The sequence below is a fragment of the Stegostoma tigrinum genome, chromosome 8 (assembly GCF_030684315.1).
Source record: "Stegostoma tigrinum isolate sSteTig4 chromosome 8, sSteTig4.hap1, whole genome shotgun sequence".
In the NCBI taxonomy this organism is placed as follows: domain Eukaryota; kingdom Metazoa; phylum Chordata; class Chondrichthyes; order Orectolobiformes; family Stegostomatidae; genus Stegostoma; species Stegostoma tigrinum.
Window position 1 is genome coordinate 99672792 of NC_081361.1, and position 18256 is coordinate 99691047.

At 42.1% G+C, this 18256-nt stretch overlaps 1 protein-coding gene across 1 annotated transcript in view; it reads right to left on the minus strand.

Annotated features, from left to right (window-relative positions):
- The window catches only part of syde2 (synapse defective 1, Rho GTPase, homolog 2 (C. elegans)), a 183483-nt gene extending 166275 nt beyond the window's left edge, over positions 1 to 17208 (minus strand). Inside the window, exons 1-2 of the mRNA XM_048540040.2 lie at positions 15596 to 17208; positions 1929 to 2633 (exon numbers count right to left, since the gene is read on the minus strand). Coding sequence (XP_048395997.2) covers positions 1929 to 2633; positions 15596 to 17111 — 2221 coding nt within the window. The 5' untranslated portion in view covers positions 17112 to 17208. The remainder of the gene's footprint in view (positions 1 to 1928; positions 2634 to 15595) is intronic.
- Between the last annotated feature and the right edge of the window lie 1048 nt (positions 17209 to 18256).

The window sequence follows — 18256 nt, forward strand, 5'->3', positions numbered from 1 at the left end:
GACAAGGTGGGTAAAGATAAACCGTTTCCACTAGTTAAGGATTCTAGAACTAGAGTCATAGTCTGAGAATGATTGCCAGATTGTTCAGAGGAGATGTTAGGAAGTAATTTGTTACAAAGGGTGGTAAGACTCTCTTCCACAAATGGTAGTGGATGCAGGTTCACTTGTTAGGTTTAAATCAGAGAAAGACTTTTGTTAAGCAAATGGTATTGTGAGATATAGGCCAAGGATCATATATATAGTTAAGCCACAGATCAGTCTTGATCTAATTGAACGGTAGAACAGCCTTGAGGGGATGAATGATTTACTCCTGTTCTTATGTTCCTATTTCCAATTTTAATAGGTTCATAAATATAGTAGACAGAGTATAAGACCATTTTAAAAACCCAAGTAGGATTGACCATACACCTTCACTAGCGTGTATCACCATTCAATTAGATCATTGCTGATCAATACTTCATGTCTATGTTCCCAGCAAATATAAACAGTTTTTGATTTTCATTTCTGCGAGTACTAAAGATTAGAAAACTAATTCTGGACAGTATCAGAAAACTATCTGGAACAGCGTCAGGGTTCTCTACCCAGCCCCGAAGACATGATCCTGATACACAAAGTAGCAAGTACATTATAACACTTCTAGGAATCAGTCTGTGATATCACCAAATGAAATGACCAAATGTCAAAATGTAGTTAAAATTGGGAATAAGAAATGAATTTGAGACTGTCAAATCTGTTATACTTAAGCCAGGCCAATATTTCATTGCACATAATTACAAATTTTAGAAGGAAAGGCTAATCTGCTAACACATTGACAACTTGTCTGAAAATAACATATGGGCTTGGTAACTGAACTACAGGTTATTAGGATGATAATGAAGGATTGAAATTTTAAAAAGAATTATGGTAAACAACTACTCATTTGTGACAACTATTTTGAAAGAAAGGCCATTATGCCTGTCAGATTAATTCTGTGTTAATTCAATTTAACCATCTCAATTCCATAACTTGATTAACCATTTGAGAGGTGAGTTTTTTTTAAAAAAGTTTTTCAATAACCCAGCCTCAATACTGTTAGGGAGGAGCACCAAAAGCAGCTCAACAATCACCCCTGAATGGCCTGGCTCTAATTAAGATTCTACGTCTTTGTTCTGGACTTCCACAAGAGGAAAGTTTCTCTCCATCGATCTACCCAACCAATCAAATCCTTTAATCACCTTAAAACAAATCCATTAGATCACCCCTTAAATCTTTAATCAAACGGAAACTAGTTGATGCAACTGTCCTCAACGTAATCCTTTTAACCCAGTATCATGCCAGCAGATCACACCACCCACTCCAAAACCTATAGAGCCTGAAGTGCACTGCCAAGTACTCATGCTTAAAGTAGTCTAATCAGGTTGAAATGTTGCTCCAAGGAACTTGCTAAAATGTTTGTGGCTTATCATATTGTTCCTACATTGCAGCAACATACATTCTGCGTTGAGAAGGGTCTAGGCCTGAAACATCAGCGTTCCTGCTTGGCCTGCTGTGTTCATTCAGCTCTGCACCTTGTTATCTTACATTTATAGTGCACAGTTTAACTATGTTTCATGATCAATAACAATGGGGATTCAACATACCTCAAACATAAAACAGGTTATTGAAAAATTGGCAAATAATAGTCACTGTTACCAAAGCAGTATCAAGAAGCAAAGCAGATTTGCAAACAAAGGTGCAAGGATCAAAAGAAAGGTCAATTTAAAGAGACATATGCATTACCCATCTACCCAAGTGCAAACTTGATGCTTACAATGCCCACAAATTTTAAACTTACAAAGAGCAATTCTAACTAAAATTTAGCGAACTTAAGAATAAATTATAGAAAATACTTCAAAAAAGTGAACTTAACTAGACTATACAATTCCTGTAACACAATACAAACAGCTTACCTGAAGCTGAAGGCCTATGGACACAGATCTCCTCCATATTCACCCCCCTCTTAAATTTGCACACACACATCTGCCTATGCAGCTGCCCATTGTTTGTGGAATTTGTAGAATTCACAGAATTTCCCCGATTCACATCATTCACTGGAACTACCTGGTATTCCTGTATATTTTCAGAACAATTTTCAGAGGTCCTCAAGATAATTGGTCCCTGAATCAAATCACCAGCAGGTAATAAACATTGCTTCATCGGCAAGCTACTGATTGGGTTATCAATTTTAGCCACAGAAATCCTAAGGGCAACTGGAAGTTTCACATGTGATAGATCAACTTCTTCATCTTCTGGAATAGGATTGTACCATATTTCCCCTTCATCATCTGCATCATTTTCTTCATTATGATTCAGAGTGTTCTCTTCAACATGCTTTGGATCATTTTGTCGGAAATGTTCTCTTGGCAGAATTGCAGTCTGCTGCTTGCTTTCGTGTAAGGGACTTGGATTACTTGCATGATTTGTTAGCTCTACTGTTACAGAAGCATTAGTCTCTTCACTTGAATGAGGGTTGACAGTGCATTGTTGCAGCCAGTTTCGTTTTTTGGACACCGTAATGTTGTTTATGTGTGGCCTATGATTGTTGAGTTCAGTAGCATCCGTAACTTTCAATTCTGTCTTGATAATGGAAGGAGCATGAATACTTTCAGTGAAGTCTTTATTGAAAAGAAAAAAGGAAAAGCTTATCAGTTTTGCAGGAAACAAAGGCACATCCAGATACAATAAAACAAATTCTATTAGATTTCTCAAAGATGAATTCCAAACCTCACAATTCATAAGTTAACAAAATACGATTTAATTTCAGTAACCAAAGTGTCTGAGCACTGTATGGAATTAGATTTGCCAATAGCTACAGGCTCAATTGCATTCAACTGAAACAGTTTCAAAATATTTACTTTTACAATTGTTACACACTTATGGAATTTCACACTTCAAACGTGAATCTGCCTAGTTTTACAATTCTTGCAATGCTTGGAATTATAAATCAATCCTATACATTGGGCACCATCTAGAGATCATAATTACCATCTTCAAAATTGAAATTCACTTTAAGATCTTAAGTGCATATCCACTTTGAGACAGGAAAGCCAGCTTTATTCTACAACTAGTTACAATGGCTAAATCTTGTCCTATAGCAAGAAAATAGCAGATGTGAAATAGTTAAAAGAAAACCATCAGTATAAGCTTTTTCTTGAAAAGTCTGGACCAGACCGTAATCGATCCTTAATAAGTTACAGTTAAACTGTGTTATCCATACTTAGCCTGGAACCAGTACTCAAGGCTTCTAATCTTTGGGTTAAAACTCTGCAATTTAACATGAAAATAACATGTCCACTTGCTCCTTGCAAAACAAGCAACGCAGACTGCCATGCTGTTCAAGTGTAAATACAGCCAATCACTTTGGCAAAAGATGTGTTTACTACCAGTCTCCAGTCATGGCTGGACATACTGCAAAATATTGCCTTCTAGGCAAATACTTTCACAGGAATGCAGCGGTCACAAAACACGCAAGCACTGCAACATGCTGGTATATTGCTACTTTTCAGGGACTACAAATAATGAGCATGTTTGTACTTGCACTACATTCCAACAGAAGTCAGATAACAGATTCAACTGGTTGTTGATTGTTTCTCAATGCTGATAGTATCAAGTAAGTTTTGCTAACAACGTACTTTAGAAATTAACCCAAAACTGAACCACTTTTCAACTGGAAACATCCTTTAAAAGTACATGGTACCTCATTAGAGATGGCATGCTTTTCATTCACAGACATGTCTGAACATTTTATAGTACTAAACATTTTATTCATAATCCAACTTGTTACTTAACATCAAATTCACATACAAAATTACATAATTTCTATGTGCTCACCCAAATTCTATTTAAATGCTCAAACAGTCCAATTTTCTGTTATAAAACACCGACCTCAGGGAGAAGACACATTTAGATCACATTTTTCAGTATCAGAAATCTCACAGCACTCTGGAGCAAATGCAGTACTTCCGGCAAGTATAGTTGCCATTCTTTTATAGAAAAAAATGGCTGCCATTGGCACTAGCTCACACAAGTGCAACTATGGCATGATAATGTTTTTATTGATGTGGATTGAGTGATAAATATTGATATAAATGTCAGCATACAAAGGATAGCTCCCATGCTCTTATATGAAATAGTGTCATGCCACAGGCTCAACGTTTCATCTGAAAGACAGCACCAATCAATATACTCTTCATACTGCTCACTGGGGTGTCATTCTTGCACTGAACTTGGAGCGGGACTGTAATCTATCCATACCCTCACGCAAGACACAATAGTATATATGGAAAAAAATAAGTTACGTTAGTTCAGTGACCCCAGGAATGCATTTACAGGTTCTGAAGTAAAACAATAATTCTCATGCCGCTAGTTTTTCTACTGTCTAATTAACTATCAAGCAATTCACATTCTTCTTTGAAGTGATAAACAATGAAATACCAGATTCTGCCAAATAAGACCAAAGTTTCAAACAAAATTGTTACTTCTTGTAGATCAATATTTTAAAAGACAATACAAGCACAAAAGCCTTTCAGCCTTCCAAAATCAAAACAATTGTTTATTGGAGCTAAATTCCCACTCCTTCACGGTTGCTGGGTCAAAATCTTGGAGTCCCTCAAAAATCCATCTGATGTGCCATCGTACCATGGTGATTCCAATAACTGACAGTACAAAGGCACAATATTCACATAGCCAAGTTACTGATTGCACCTAATGGGTTTGTATTTCATTGTTCACGGGATTTAAGTATTGCTGGGTTTCTGGTTTCTTTAGGAAGAAACACTTAAATATTCAGACACCTACAGTAACATGCTGTACGTAATATGCTGGCTAAATTGCACTTTCCTTCATAAGTGATAAATCATTAATGTGCTCACATGCAGCAGAGTAAACCAACTAGTAATGAATACAAGATAATAAAATGTGAGGCTGGATGAACACAGCAGGCCAAGCAGCATCTCTGAGATGCTGCTTGGCCTGCTGTGTTCATCCAGCCTCACATTTTATTAACATATACTCTGGTATGGTTCTTCTTTCGAGTTCTGAAGTTTCTCCAGCATTGTTTGCTACAACACACTCTTGTGCATGCTACATAATCAATGTTACCTTTGGTGAACAATTTTACAGAATTGTTTGATATGTTAACATTTTATCCAGCAAATAACTGTGCTTGAGACTCAAGTTCTCAACTTGTTTGCTTTATTCACTACAGTGCTTCTGGCTTTGCAAATGTAAGGTAGGAAAATAAATATAGGCAATCCAGGATTCCTGTCCTGAACACCATGATTGTATTAAAAGCACAAATGAGATGATCAGAGAGCAATTGATTGAATGTGGCTACAAAACACTCTGGTGATTGGTCTAATGATAAATAAAGTTAAGGACCACAAATAAATAGGAACTTCAGTGAGCTGCAGAAAACAACTGCAACCTCCAGATCCAGCTCCTAGCATGTGGAATTAAGAAACTAGTTAAACAAATTGGCATGCAACAGACATGAATCAGATGGTCTCATTCACTGTACTGACTGTCAGTTAGCATTCCCTTCGTGCAAATATAACAAAGTACATTTCACAATGACTGAACAGAGAAGTCTTGACAGCAAATTGTGGAACCACTGTAATCTGTTACTGAGTTGAGGTAGTAATTAAATAGATGAAAGAATTCAGTAACTGTTACCTGTGGTTTGAAAATAAATATCAGTACCACTAATCTGATTTATTTTCTAATCAATCTGTTCACAGATGTTATTACACACCTCTGGAGCAGGTGGGACTTGAACCCCGGCCTCTCCTTCCAATGATATGGACTCTACCACTGCTTCCACAGAGTTATTTGAGACATGCATGCCCACAGAAAATAAACCCAAATCACAGATCACGAACGCCATGTATACGGGAGGACAGACTGCAGAATAAAGGATTTCAGCAAGGATTCATCCTTTGATTAAGCCTCTTGCTTGCAATTAGAATCTTCCCAAAATACAACGATTCATCTAATCATGCTTTAGGTCTGTAAAGTGTACTGGACAATGCCTTAACTAAACTACATAACTCCCTTGAAGACCAATCAAAAGCTTTCATACGGTACAAAATCAAATGTTTTGATTAATACCCTTAACCCAAGTATTTTTGCAAATTTATTCAGATATTTTTGCAAGGGGTTGGGCTGGGCGAGGACAAAAGAAAATGGGGAAGAAGAAGGAAGGAACTTGTAGCCTGAGGCTCAACCCAAAACAAGTAATTCAACAAACAAGTACATTCACTGAAGCAAATGCTATAGAACGTTCCACATACCAGAGTCAACAGACCATACATGTCTGGAATCAGTGCCCAAGGCTACCAATTCTTATGCCCAGTTTTTAGTGTGGCAGTAACTTCAACAATCTTCATGGCAGTATTTTTATGTATACAATACCTGAAAACTAAAGATCTCCTTATAATCAACCTTGAAAAAGATCAAAATTTGTAAAGGTACACAAAATTCCAGATCATATTTTAATGGTTGGGAAGTCTTTGATATTCCAGTAGTTTTTCTGTGTGTAAACAAACACTGCTCTAAAAGTAAGTCAATTCATGAATATAAAGTTATGGACCCATCTATTGTTAAAGCATAATATCCTCTAAGAAACAAGTATCAGTTACTTTGATAGTCTTGCTTTTGCAACCTAACATAGCTCAGCAATGTTTACCTTCATTGAATGCAGTGTTCACATGAAAAGGTCAGCAACATGAAACATCATTTTGGTTTCTTTCCCAAATAGGAACCATTTTCCAGAATTTTCTGTTTTAACGCAGATTTTCAGGATCTGCAATTTTCTTCTGTTTCAGTATTCAGAGCTAAATGTTGCAAAAAAATAGCTAACATTTAATAGCAAATGATAATGATACTACTGCAGATTCCCATAAATTATATACCTGTCAGATCTGCATTTTTCTAGAATTATAGCGTTTATACTCATTTCTGCCTAAGAATACTTGGAAAGTTACATTTCAAAGAAAGAAAGTGTCACAAAAAGGAAGAATGTATCAGTGTCTTTACAATTTCTTCAATCACAGTGGAAGCTAGAAAATAAATACAGAATGCTATGCAAATAGGATGAATACATACTGTAACAATTTGAAAGAACATCACGAGCAGTATTTAGCACTTGCTGTAACAAAAAAAAGCAATGATCCAAACCCCCTCGGCACAGAGGATTTGGAGACACTATAGCTAGTGTATTGCTCACAGTGCTTTGGTCTAAAGAAAAGCAAGTGGTGGACTGAGTCTTGGGTAGGGGGAGAGAGAGAAAAGAGAGATTTATTAATTAGTAGGTGTAATACGTTAGAAGCAGCCACCCAACTCCCATGCCTGCAATGTTGCTCTCCGGTAAATGGTTCAAGAAAAAAAGCTAAGCAAGACATAGTTAAACTGAAAAGTGTGAAAAGATTTACAAGGACATTGCCAGGACTAGTAGACATGAGTTATAGGGAGAGGTTAGCCAGGATAGGACTTTATTCCTTGGAACATAGAAGATTGAGGGATGGCTATATTGAGGTATATAAAACCATGAGGGGCATAGATAGGACATGTTGAGTTGTGGATAATGCGGAGGGCTGCTCTAGGTCACAGAGGGGCAATGACAGAATGCAGAGCTGGGATAAGAAGTGGCAGATGGAGTTTAACCTTGAAAAGTATGAAGTGATTCATTTTGGAAGGGCAAACTTGAAAGCAGAATACAGCGTGAACGGAAAGATTCTTGGCAGTGTGGAGGAGCAGAGGGATCTTGGGGTTCAAAGCCACAGCTCCCTGAAAGCTGTCACCCAGGTGGATAGAGTTGTTAAGGTGGTGTACGGTGTTAGCTTTCTTTAAGAGAGGGACTAAGTTCAAGAGCTGTGAAGTTATGCTCGAGCTGTGCAAAACTGGTTAGGCCACATCTGGAGTATTGTGTCCAGTTCAAGTCACCTCAAAACAGGAAAGATGTGGAGACATTGGAAAAGGTGCAGAGGAGATTTACCAGGAGGTTGCCTAGAATGGAGGGAAGGTCTTATGGGGAAAGGTTGAGAGCGCTGGAGTTTTTCTCTTTAGAACAAGTAAAGATGAGAGGTGACTTGATAGAGGTGTACAAAATGATCAGAGGTATAGATAGAGTGAACAGCCAGGGGCTTTCTTCCTGGGGTGGAGGTAGGTATTACAAGGGGGCATAATTTTAAAGTGAGTGGAGGTAGATACAAGAGAGACATCAGAGGTAGGTTCTTCACTCAGAGTGGTGGGGGCGTGGAATGCCTATGTTCTATGAATGCTTAAAGTCTTTTTCCTGGGAATAGAGAATTGAAAATGAGGGGGCATAGGTTTAAGGTGGAGAGGGGAAAGATGTAAGAAAGGACCTGAGGGGCAACTTTGTCAAGCGGAGAGTGATGTCTACATAGAAGGGGCTGTCAGAAAGTGGTTGAGGCAGGTACAATAGCAACATGTAAAAACATTTGGATAGGTACATGGATGGGAAGGGTTCGGAGAGATATGGACCAAATATGGGCAACTTGAACCAGCTGAATGGGCACTATGGTGAGCATGCGCCAGTTTGCAGCGAAGGGCCCGTTTCCATTTTGTACAACTAGGACTCTGGCAGAATTCATCCCGTATACCAATTCTAGCTTTATCTATCAAACCAAGAAGCATAATTTTTTTAAAAGAATGCTTCCCCCCCCCCCCCCCCAGAATTATCCATAGATATTTCTTTTATTAGAACATAACAGCACAGTACAGGCCCTTCGGCCCTCGATGTTGTGCTGACCTGTCGTACCAATCTCAAGCCCATCTAACCTACACTATTCCATGTACATCCATATGCCTGTCCAATGATGATTTAAAGTTGGCAAATTTACTACCGTTGCAGGCAAAGTGTTCCATTCCCTTACTACTGAGTAAAGAAACTACCTCTGACATCTGTCCTATATCTTTCACCCCTCAATTTAAAGCTATGCCCCCTCGTGCACGCCATCACCATCCTATCTAACCCTCTGATTATTTTATATGTCTCAGTTAAGTCACCTCTCAACCTTCTCTCTAATGAAAACAGTCTCAAGTCCCTCAGCCTTTCCTCGTAAGACTTTCCCTCCATACAGACAACATCCTAGTTAATCTCCTCTGCACCCTTTCCAAAGCTTCCACATCCTTCTTATAATGCAGCGACCAGAACTGTACACAATACTCCAAGTGCGGCCGCACCAGAGTTTTGTACAGCTTCACCATAGCCTCTTGGTTCCGGAACTCGAACCCTCTATCAATAAAAGCTAAAACACTCTATGCCTTCTTAACAGCCGTCAACCTGGATGACAACTTTCAAGGACCTGTGTACATGGACACCAAGATCTCTCTGCTCATCTACACTACTAAGAATCTTACCATTAGCCCAGTACTTTGCCTTCCAGTTACTCCTACCAAAGTGCATCACCTCACACTTGTCTGCATTAAACTCCATTTGCCACCTCTCAGACCAGCTCTGCAGCTTATCTATGTCTCTCTGCAACCTACAGCATCCTTCGTCACTATCCACAACTCCACAGACCTTAGTGTCATCTGCAAATTTACTAACCCATCCTTCTACGCCCTCATCCAGATCATTTATAAAAATGACAAACAGCAGCAGACCCAACACCAACCCTTGCGGTACACCACTAGTAACTGCTCTCCAGGGTGAACATTTCCCATCAACTACCACCCTCTGTCTTCTTTCAGCAAGCCAATTTCCGATCCAAACTGCTATATCTCCCACAATTCCATTCCTCCGCATTTTGTACAATAGCCTACTGTGGGGAACCTTATCAAATGCCTTGCTGAAATCCATATACACCACATCAACCGGTTTACTCTCATCTACCTGTTTGGTCACCTTCTCAAAGAACTCAATAAGGTTTGTGAGGCACGACCTTCCCTTCACAAAACCGTGCTGACTATCCCTAATCAATTTATTCTTTTCTAGTTGATTATAAGAGAGAGGATTTATAACCTTTTCCAACACTTTACCAACAATGAAGTAACGGTCACTGGTCTATAATTACCAGGGTTGTCTCTACTCCCCTTCTTGAACAGGGGAACCTTAGAAGGAATTTTAATCCCTCTCTTTTCCACATACACCGAGTTACCCAATTTTCAGCTCTGGTAGTAAAACCACAGTAAAGTTCCTGGGTTAAACTTAGTCGACACCATGGCTCATTGTTAGCACTGCTACCTCACAGCGCCAGGGACCCATGTTCAATTCTACCCTTGGGTAACTATGTCGACTTTGCCCATTCTCCCAATGTCTGCAAGGGTTTCTACCAGGTACTCCAGTTTCAATAGACAATAGGTGCAGGAGTAGGCAATTCGGCCCTTCGAGCCAGCACCATTATTCATTATGATCATGGCTGATCTTCCACAATCAGTATCCTGTTCCTGCCTTATCCCCATAACCCTTGATTCCACTATCTTTAAGAGCTCTATCTCTCTCTTTCTTGAAACTATCCAGAGACTTGGCCTCCACTGCCTTCTGTGGCAGAGCATTCCGTATATCCACCACTCTCTGGGTGAAGAAGTTTCTCCTCAACTCTGTTCTAAATGGCCTACCTCTTATTTTTAAATTGTGTCCTCTGGTTCTGGACTCACCCATCAACGGAAACATACTTCCTATCGATTGTCCAATCCCTTAATAATTTTACACGCCTCAATCAGATCCCCTCTCATCCTCCTAAACTCAGGTGTATACAAGCCCAGTCGCTTCAATCTTTCAACATATGATAGTCCCGCCATTTTGGGAATTAACCTCGTGAACCTACGCTGCACTCCCTCAATAGCCAGAATGTCCTTCCTCAAATTTGGAGACCAAAACTGCACACAATACTCCAGGTGCGGTCTCATCAGGGTTCTGTACAGCTGCAGAAGGACCTCTTTGCTCCTATACTCAATTCCTTTTGTTATGAGGGCCAGCATGCCATTAGCTTTCTTCACAGCCTGCTGTACCTGCATGCTTGCTTTCATTGACTGGTACAAGAACACCCAGATCTCGTTGAACTTCCCCTTTACCTAACTTTCCTCCCATGGTCCAAAGATATGCAGGTTAGGTGGGTTAGCCATGGTAAATGCAGGGTTATGGGGATAGGTTAGTGGGCTGGGTTTAGGTGGAATGTTCTTCAGCTGGTCAGTGTAGGCCTGATGGGCCAAACAGCCTCTTTTTGCACCGTAGGGATTCTATAATAAAACTGACAAATCCTACGGCTCATTTCCCAAACAGTAGCTACAAATTCTGTTATGTTAGGATCAGCACATAGGCACTGTTGGGTTAACTATGTTAAATGTAGGGTTAAGGGGGTAGGTCGGGGTGTAGGATGCTCTTCAGAGGGTCAATACAGACCTACTGGATCGAGCAACTTCTAACGATTCTAAAATATTGCACAGATACAAACTGTAGAATGGTACTTATTAACTATAATCTTCAGAGGAGACAGAAGAGAAAATTTGAAGGCGGAGGGAACAAAATCTCAGACAACTCACTAGGACAACACATACAGACTTTCTCTCCCGCAACGATGAGTGGAATTCCATGGGTCAAGATTTCTTGATAATTGTTGTGCCATCAGATTGGAGCAGGGGGACATTATTGTATATTCACAACCCACAGCCCTCATCAGAAAAAAGCTTTCACCAGAGAGAAAACAATTCATGACAACTGATCGGAATTTATGAGACTAAATCCCAATTAGATACTAAAATGTTAAATTGCTCATTCAGCAAACTACCAGAAGAATCCCATACCATTTTGAAAATTTTTACTTGGGCACCATTCAAGCTAAAGCACTTAACACCACTAGTAATTCTTCTGAACATTGTGGAAGTGTAGTAAAAACTGAAAGAACGGCAGACGCTGTAAATCAGGAGCAAAAACAGACATTGCTGGAAAAACTCAGCAGGTCTAGCGGCATCTGAGAAATCAGAGTTAGTCTGTCCGGTCCCGTGATCCTTCCTCTGAACCGTTCTGAGGAAAGTTCACCAGACCCAAAACATTAACTCCGATTTCTCTTCGCAGATGTTGCCAGAGCTGCTGAGCTTTTCCAGCAACATCTGGTTTTGATCCTGATTCACAGCATGTGCAGTTCTTTCGGTTTTTATTTGCTATGGTATCACCACTCAAATATGGTTGCAATTAGAGTGAAAAATTAATACAGCATGTTTCGATTATAAATGGATAAATTTATAATAGAAAGTTCACCACTAAAAAAGGTTAAAGGTTTATAGACAGTGAACGAAAGAATTATATTTTCTTACACTAAATGAAGTTGATACCCAGCCCTTAAATATCTCTCAACTTGCATTTAAATGAGACACCTGTTTTATTTAAAATTTGTTCAAAGGACATAGGGGTTAATAGCTAGGCATCATTTATTGCCCATCTTCACTACCTAATGGGCAGAAAATTTCTGAATGATCCCCACCTGAAACATCAGCTTTCCTGATCCTCTGATGCTGCCTGGCCTCCTATGTTCCTCCAGCACCACACTTATCTCTGACTCCAGCACAGGCAGTTATTACTATCTCCAGGTAAAGAAGACAGTTAGCTTTCCTCATGGACATTCCTGATCTATGTGTATTTTTCACCACAATCAACAACGGTTTCATAGGCATCACAAGACTCAATTCCAGATTTTCACTGATGTCAAATTCCACCATCTGCCATCATGGGATTAAACCAGGTTCCCCAGAACATTGCCTGCACTTTGGGATTAATAGCCAAGTGATAATATCCTTCCATGTAACACATCAAATTGCTGAAGGATTGATTGCTCTCTGTCTTCATTATAAACTGGAGGAAAACAAAATGCACAATAGCAGTATAAAAACCCACATAATCCCGGATTTGTTAAGGGAACAAAGTGTTTGACAACTTTATTTGAATATTTTGCAGAGAAAACCAGTAGTGCTGATGAAGGTAATGCTTTTGATATAGTCTACATCAACTTTAGAAGTTTTCAATAAGGTCCTTCATGGCAGACTGGTCAAGAAAGACAAGTTCTAACAGAAAATGGCACACTGTATCCTATGGTAACAAAGTGTAAAGCTGGATGAACACAGCAGGCCAGACAGCAAAGGTGCAGGAAAGCTGATGTTTTGGGCCTAGACCCTTCTTCAAAAATGGGGGAGGGGAAGTGGGTTCTGAAATAAATAGGCAGAGAGGGGGAGGCAGATAGAAGATGGATAAAAGGAGAATATCGATTGAAAGGGGACAGACAGACAAAGAGGCGGGGATGGAGCTAGTAAAACCGAGTGTCGGAGGGGAGTTAGGCAGGAGATAGGTCAGTCCAGGGAGGACAGACAGTTCAAGGGGGCAGGATCAGGCTAGTAGGAAGAGATGGGGGTGGGGCTTGAGGTGGTGGTGGGGGAAATAGGCGGGAGGAAGGGACAAGCTGGGCTGGTTTTGGGATGCGGTGAAGGGGGAAATTGTAAAACTTGTGAAGTCCACACATTGATACCATTGGGCTGTAGGTTCCCAAGCAGAATGAGTTGCTGTCCCTGCAACTTTGGGGTGGCATCGCTGCGGCACCACAGGAGGCCCAGGAAGGACATGTTGCCTGAGGAATGGGAGGGGGAGTTGAAATGGTTCACGACTGGGAGGCGCAGTTATTTAGTGCAAACCCAGCATAGGTGCTCTGCAAAGCGGTCTCCAAGCCTTCGCTTGGTTTCCCCAATGTAGAGGTGGGCACAACGGGAACAACGGATGCAGTATACCACATTAGCAGATGTGCAGGTGAACATCTGCTTGATGTGGAAGGTCTTCTTGGGGCCTGGGATGGGGGTGAAGAGGGAGGTGTAGGGCCAGATGTAGCACTGTATCCTAATTGGTTAAAAGGCAGCAGAGGGCAATAGTACATGAACGTGTCTGTGACTGCAAGGTTTGGTCCTGTGGTCTTCATTAATCATTTGGGCTTAAAAATAGGGATGTAATTTGAAGGTTTGAGAATGAAATGAAAATGGATGGATGCTAAATAGTGACAAATGTAAACTGTAGGATGACATTAATGAACTGGTCATCTGACCAGTACAATGACAAATGGGCTTTGACCTGGAAAAAAGAGAAGTAATGTATTTGAAGAGGGCTAACATGGGTTACACAATGTAAACAAAATTGGATGCTGGAGAAAGAACAGAAAACTAAAAAAAAAACTTAACATGGAGAAACTCAGATCTGTTGGCCAGCATGGAAACGCCTTTCCATGATGTAAGCATGAGAGAAATGTGGCAGCATGATGACTCAGTGGTTAGCACTGCTGCCTCTCAGCGCCAGGGACCTGGGTTCGATTCCATCCTCGGGCTACTGTCTGTGCGGAGTTTGCACATTCTCCCAGCGACTACATGGGTTTCCTTGGGGTGCTCCGGTTTCCTCCCACGGTCCAAAGATGTGCAGGCTAGTTGGATTTGCCTTGCTAAATTGCCTGTGGTGTTCAGAAATACATAGATTAGGTGGGTTATTAGAGGAATGGGTCTGTTTGGGATGTCTGATTGTCGGTGTGGACTTGTTGGGCTGAAAGGCCTGTTTCCACATTGTGGAGAGTCTATTCTATGAAATTGATAGAGTTCTGATGCACCCCTAAAGATGACTGATAAATTACAAATGTTCTTGTGAACATTTTAATTAAACACACAGCCATCCATTACGCATGTTATTTTAGTCACATATCATATGACCATCCTACTCAAGAAGCAACGAGATGACATTGCTCAACGAAATAATGAAACAGTTTTCCCTGTATGACAAATCAAACAAGCTTGTTTTATAAACCAATTCATGAGTTTTCATTTGCTCTAAAAGACACTGCAACTGAACTATAAAGCTAGACTTTACCTGGCATTACTCAAACACAGCACAATGATCACTTTATCATTTATTTTACAATGCTCACCGTTCAAACAAATACTCAGCATCTTTCACAAAGTATTTTCTGTGGTCAAACAGCCACCTATAATAACATGCATGCAAGCCTGGTTATACCTAACTAAGGAAACAAATAAGGAAAGAAAATAATACACAAAAGCATCCTAATTTCATCTGCCAGATAGAAAGCAATAGATGGTGCCCAAAAATACAGCATTTAGAATGCAAACAGAGGGTTGCAAATTGCTGGGGGTGTAATTTCACCTAATCTTTAATTATTAAGATTTATACTTTGTATGACACCTTCTCCATCAATAAATAATTAAAGTGATTATAAACCAATAAGTATGCAATAAGTGTAAACCTAACACCATACAGTACTTACACTACAAAATGTCACTACTCGATTAACAGAATTATAAATTCACCATTTAAATCACAGGTATATAAAAAGTTAGCACATCATGCACCGATAAACCAGTATTAGTGACAACCTACTTCCATCTTTAAAATTCAAATTCAATATTCTGAGGAAAGAGAACCTCCACCAGTGTTAGTCAAAGAGACAAGAGGCAGAATTCCATTTGCAGACAGCCTATTCTGGAGAGTAAGACACCAGCTGGACACTTCACACTGGACGACAGATCCACACATAAGGCCCAATAAAGGAGTGATCCAGTTGCCGCAGCAACTGCCTACCTGTCAGCAAGAGACTCTGGCTGGTAGGGAACGGTGCTGATTTGTTTCCTTGTACTCTTACAGAAGCAGGGAAGATGGTCTTCTGTACTTCTACTTCTTTGTTGGTTGCCTGCCCTGACAGTGAACCAGATGGCATACTGACTCTGACAGACCCACTAATACGCTGTTTCATCTCCAAGGACAGCATGCGTCCTCTGTGCATCCATTCTTGCATTTTGTTGACTGTCACCGCAGGTGGCTTTAAAGAGCATCCCTGGCTATCATGTTTGTCACATGATCCACAGACCATGTCACTGGAATCTCTAAACTTATTCACTTCAAAGCTAGAGTCACTGAGCAACATTGGGCTACCTTCATAAAGCTGGACTGCATCCTGTGCACACACTGAAGCAAGAAGGGCACAGGGCGAGGAGCTGGGACTGGAACTCCCAGTATTGTAGGAAGCCTGGCCCGCGTTTCCAAGGCTGCTGAAGGCAGGATTCAGCATACCGTGTTCTGACTGTTCGCATTCCACATCAGAGTCAGCGAGACAGGGCACATGAGAATAATTAATAACCCCATCACTTACTGATCGTGGCAAGGGCGGTCTAACTACCCCACTGACTAGGTTGCCAATGCTTTTGCTGGCAAATTCTTTCCTGGGAGACCCGCTGCGTTTACCTGATAGAGAATCCCCATCGGATACCTGTTGCTGCAGGCTAATCTCATCAGAGGACCAAGCATCACTGTCTAGAGCCCTGACTGACGACTGGGTGCAGACACTATCCTGCGACTGGCAGCTCACATCACCCAGTCTATGGCGGGCAGGGTTCTCCACCGGCATGTCATGCATGGCATGGATCAGCAAGTAATAGGCTTCGTGCAACTGGGTCCTGAGCCTCTCCTTCTCCTGGGCGCTGTCGAGGCTGTGCTTCCTGTGCCTGCTGCAGTCACAGTTGTGGGAGGGGGCAGCGGGCAGGAGCGCCGGGCCTCCCGGTGGGGGCCGCTCGCAGCCCCGCAGGCACGGGTTGTCGTAGTAATCGTCCTCCTGGCTGTCCAGCGAGTGCACGGACTGCCTACGGCCGGGGGACAGTAGGGGAGCAGAGGGGGGTAGAGGGGAGACCTGTCCCCCTCCCCCCAACGCCGCTACTCGCCCCCCGCCACTCTCCGGCTGACACCCCGCGGCTTCGAGCCGGGGCTCGTCCGCTCGCACCGGGCTCTGCCACCCCGGGTCGCTGGCGGTAGCGGCGCACCGGTTCCTCCTGATGGTCTCCTCTTCCTCTTCTTCTTCATCCTCCTCCTCCTCCTCCTGTTGCTGCTGTTCTCCTGCGTTGTTCCCCGACCCCGCTAAAACTTTCGCACCGCCAACCACCACTACCCCGGGCCCGGCCTCTGGTTGTAGCTGCTGCTGCTGCTGCCGCCGCTCTTCGGGAAGCTTCGCTTTACCTTCCTGGCTCCTCGTCCCGACGCCCGCCGACTTCTTGGACTTCTTGCCCCTCAGTTTGGCGAAGAGAGTCCGGCGTAAAGGATCAGCCATCGTTCTCGGTACGTGCGTATCTCACTCCAGGATTCCCTGTCGCAACCGGCCGGCAAAAAAACCTACCGCCGCTCTGGCCGCGCTCTTGCGCGATCTGACGGACTACGGAGCTTGGAGCAAGCTCCTGGCTCTGCCTGGCGCCTCGCGCGCACGCGCCAGCCATCCACGCCCCCTTTTTCGGTTGGAAGCTCAAGCCCCCCTGCAACGGCCGCAGCGCGAGGCGGCCAGCAGACAGGCGCAGAGACCCCGTCGCCTTAACGGCACCGCCCATATCGGCTTCGGAACCAACAGGAGCGTGGGGGTGGAGTCAAACCCCGGCCGCCGCCAGGTAACAGCCCCTCCCACTCCCACCCTCTGAGCACACCTAGACCGCGAGGAAGGAAAGCCAAGTGGCCTGAAGCCGTGGTAGGGCCGCCAACATCAACTTGATGTGGAGACGCCGATGTTGGACTGGGTTTTCAACGTCAAAAATCACACGACACCAGGTTATAGTCCAACAGGTTTATTTGAAAATACAAGCTTTCGGAGAGTAACTTCTTCTTAAGGTAAAGGGAGAAAAAAAAGCACACGGAATTTAAAACATCAAAGGGTGAGATGTACTAAACAAACCCAAGATGTTGTTAAATCTTTAATCAGTTAGCAAGTTTTAATTGAATAATATGTTTATGTAAACCCCTGATGATAAACAAGGCCTCACACCTAACATGCATTGTCTAACCTAAAATGACACCTTTTTACACTGATCAAATTTTCAGTTCCCTAAGGGCAGTGACTTCAAAGAAATTTGGGGATTTATATATACATATTAGCCAATTAAAACCTTCTAACTGATTAGCAAAATTGGTGAGACCAAGCAGAGGCTCAGAGGCAACTTTGTAGAGCACCTGCACTCTGTTCGTGACAAATTACAACTCCCGATTGCGAACCATTTCAACTCTCACTCCCTGGGCGACATGTCCATTCTGGACCTCCTCCAGTAACACATTGATGCCATTCAAAAACTGCAGTATTCCATCATGGGAATCTACAGGCCAATGGCCTAAAAGTGGACTTTACCAGTTTCAAAATCTCCCCACCCTTGGCCTCATCCCATTATCAACCCTCCCTCTCATCTCCTTGACCTGATGCAACCCATCCGTCTTCCC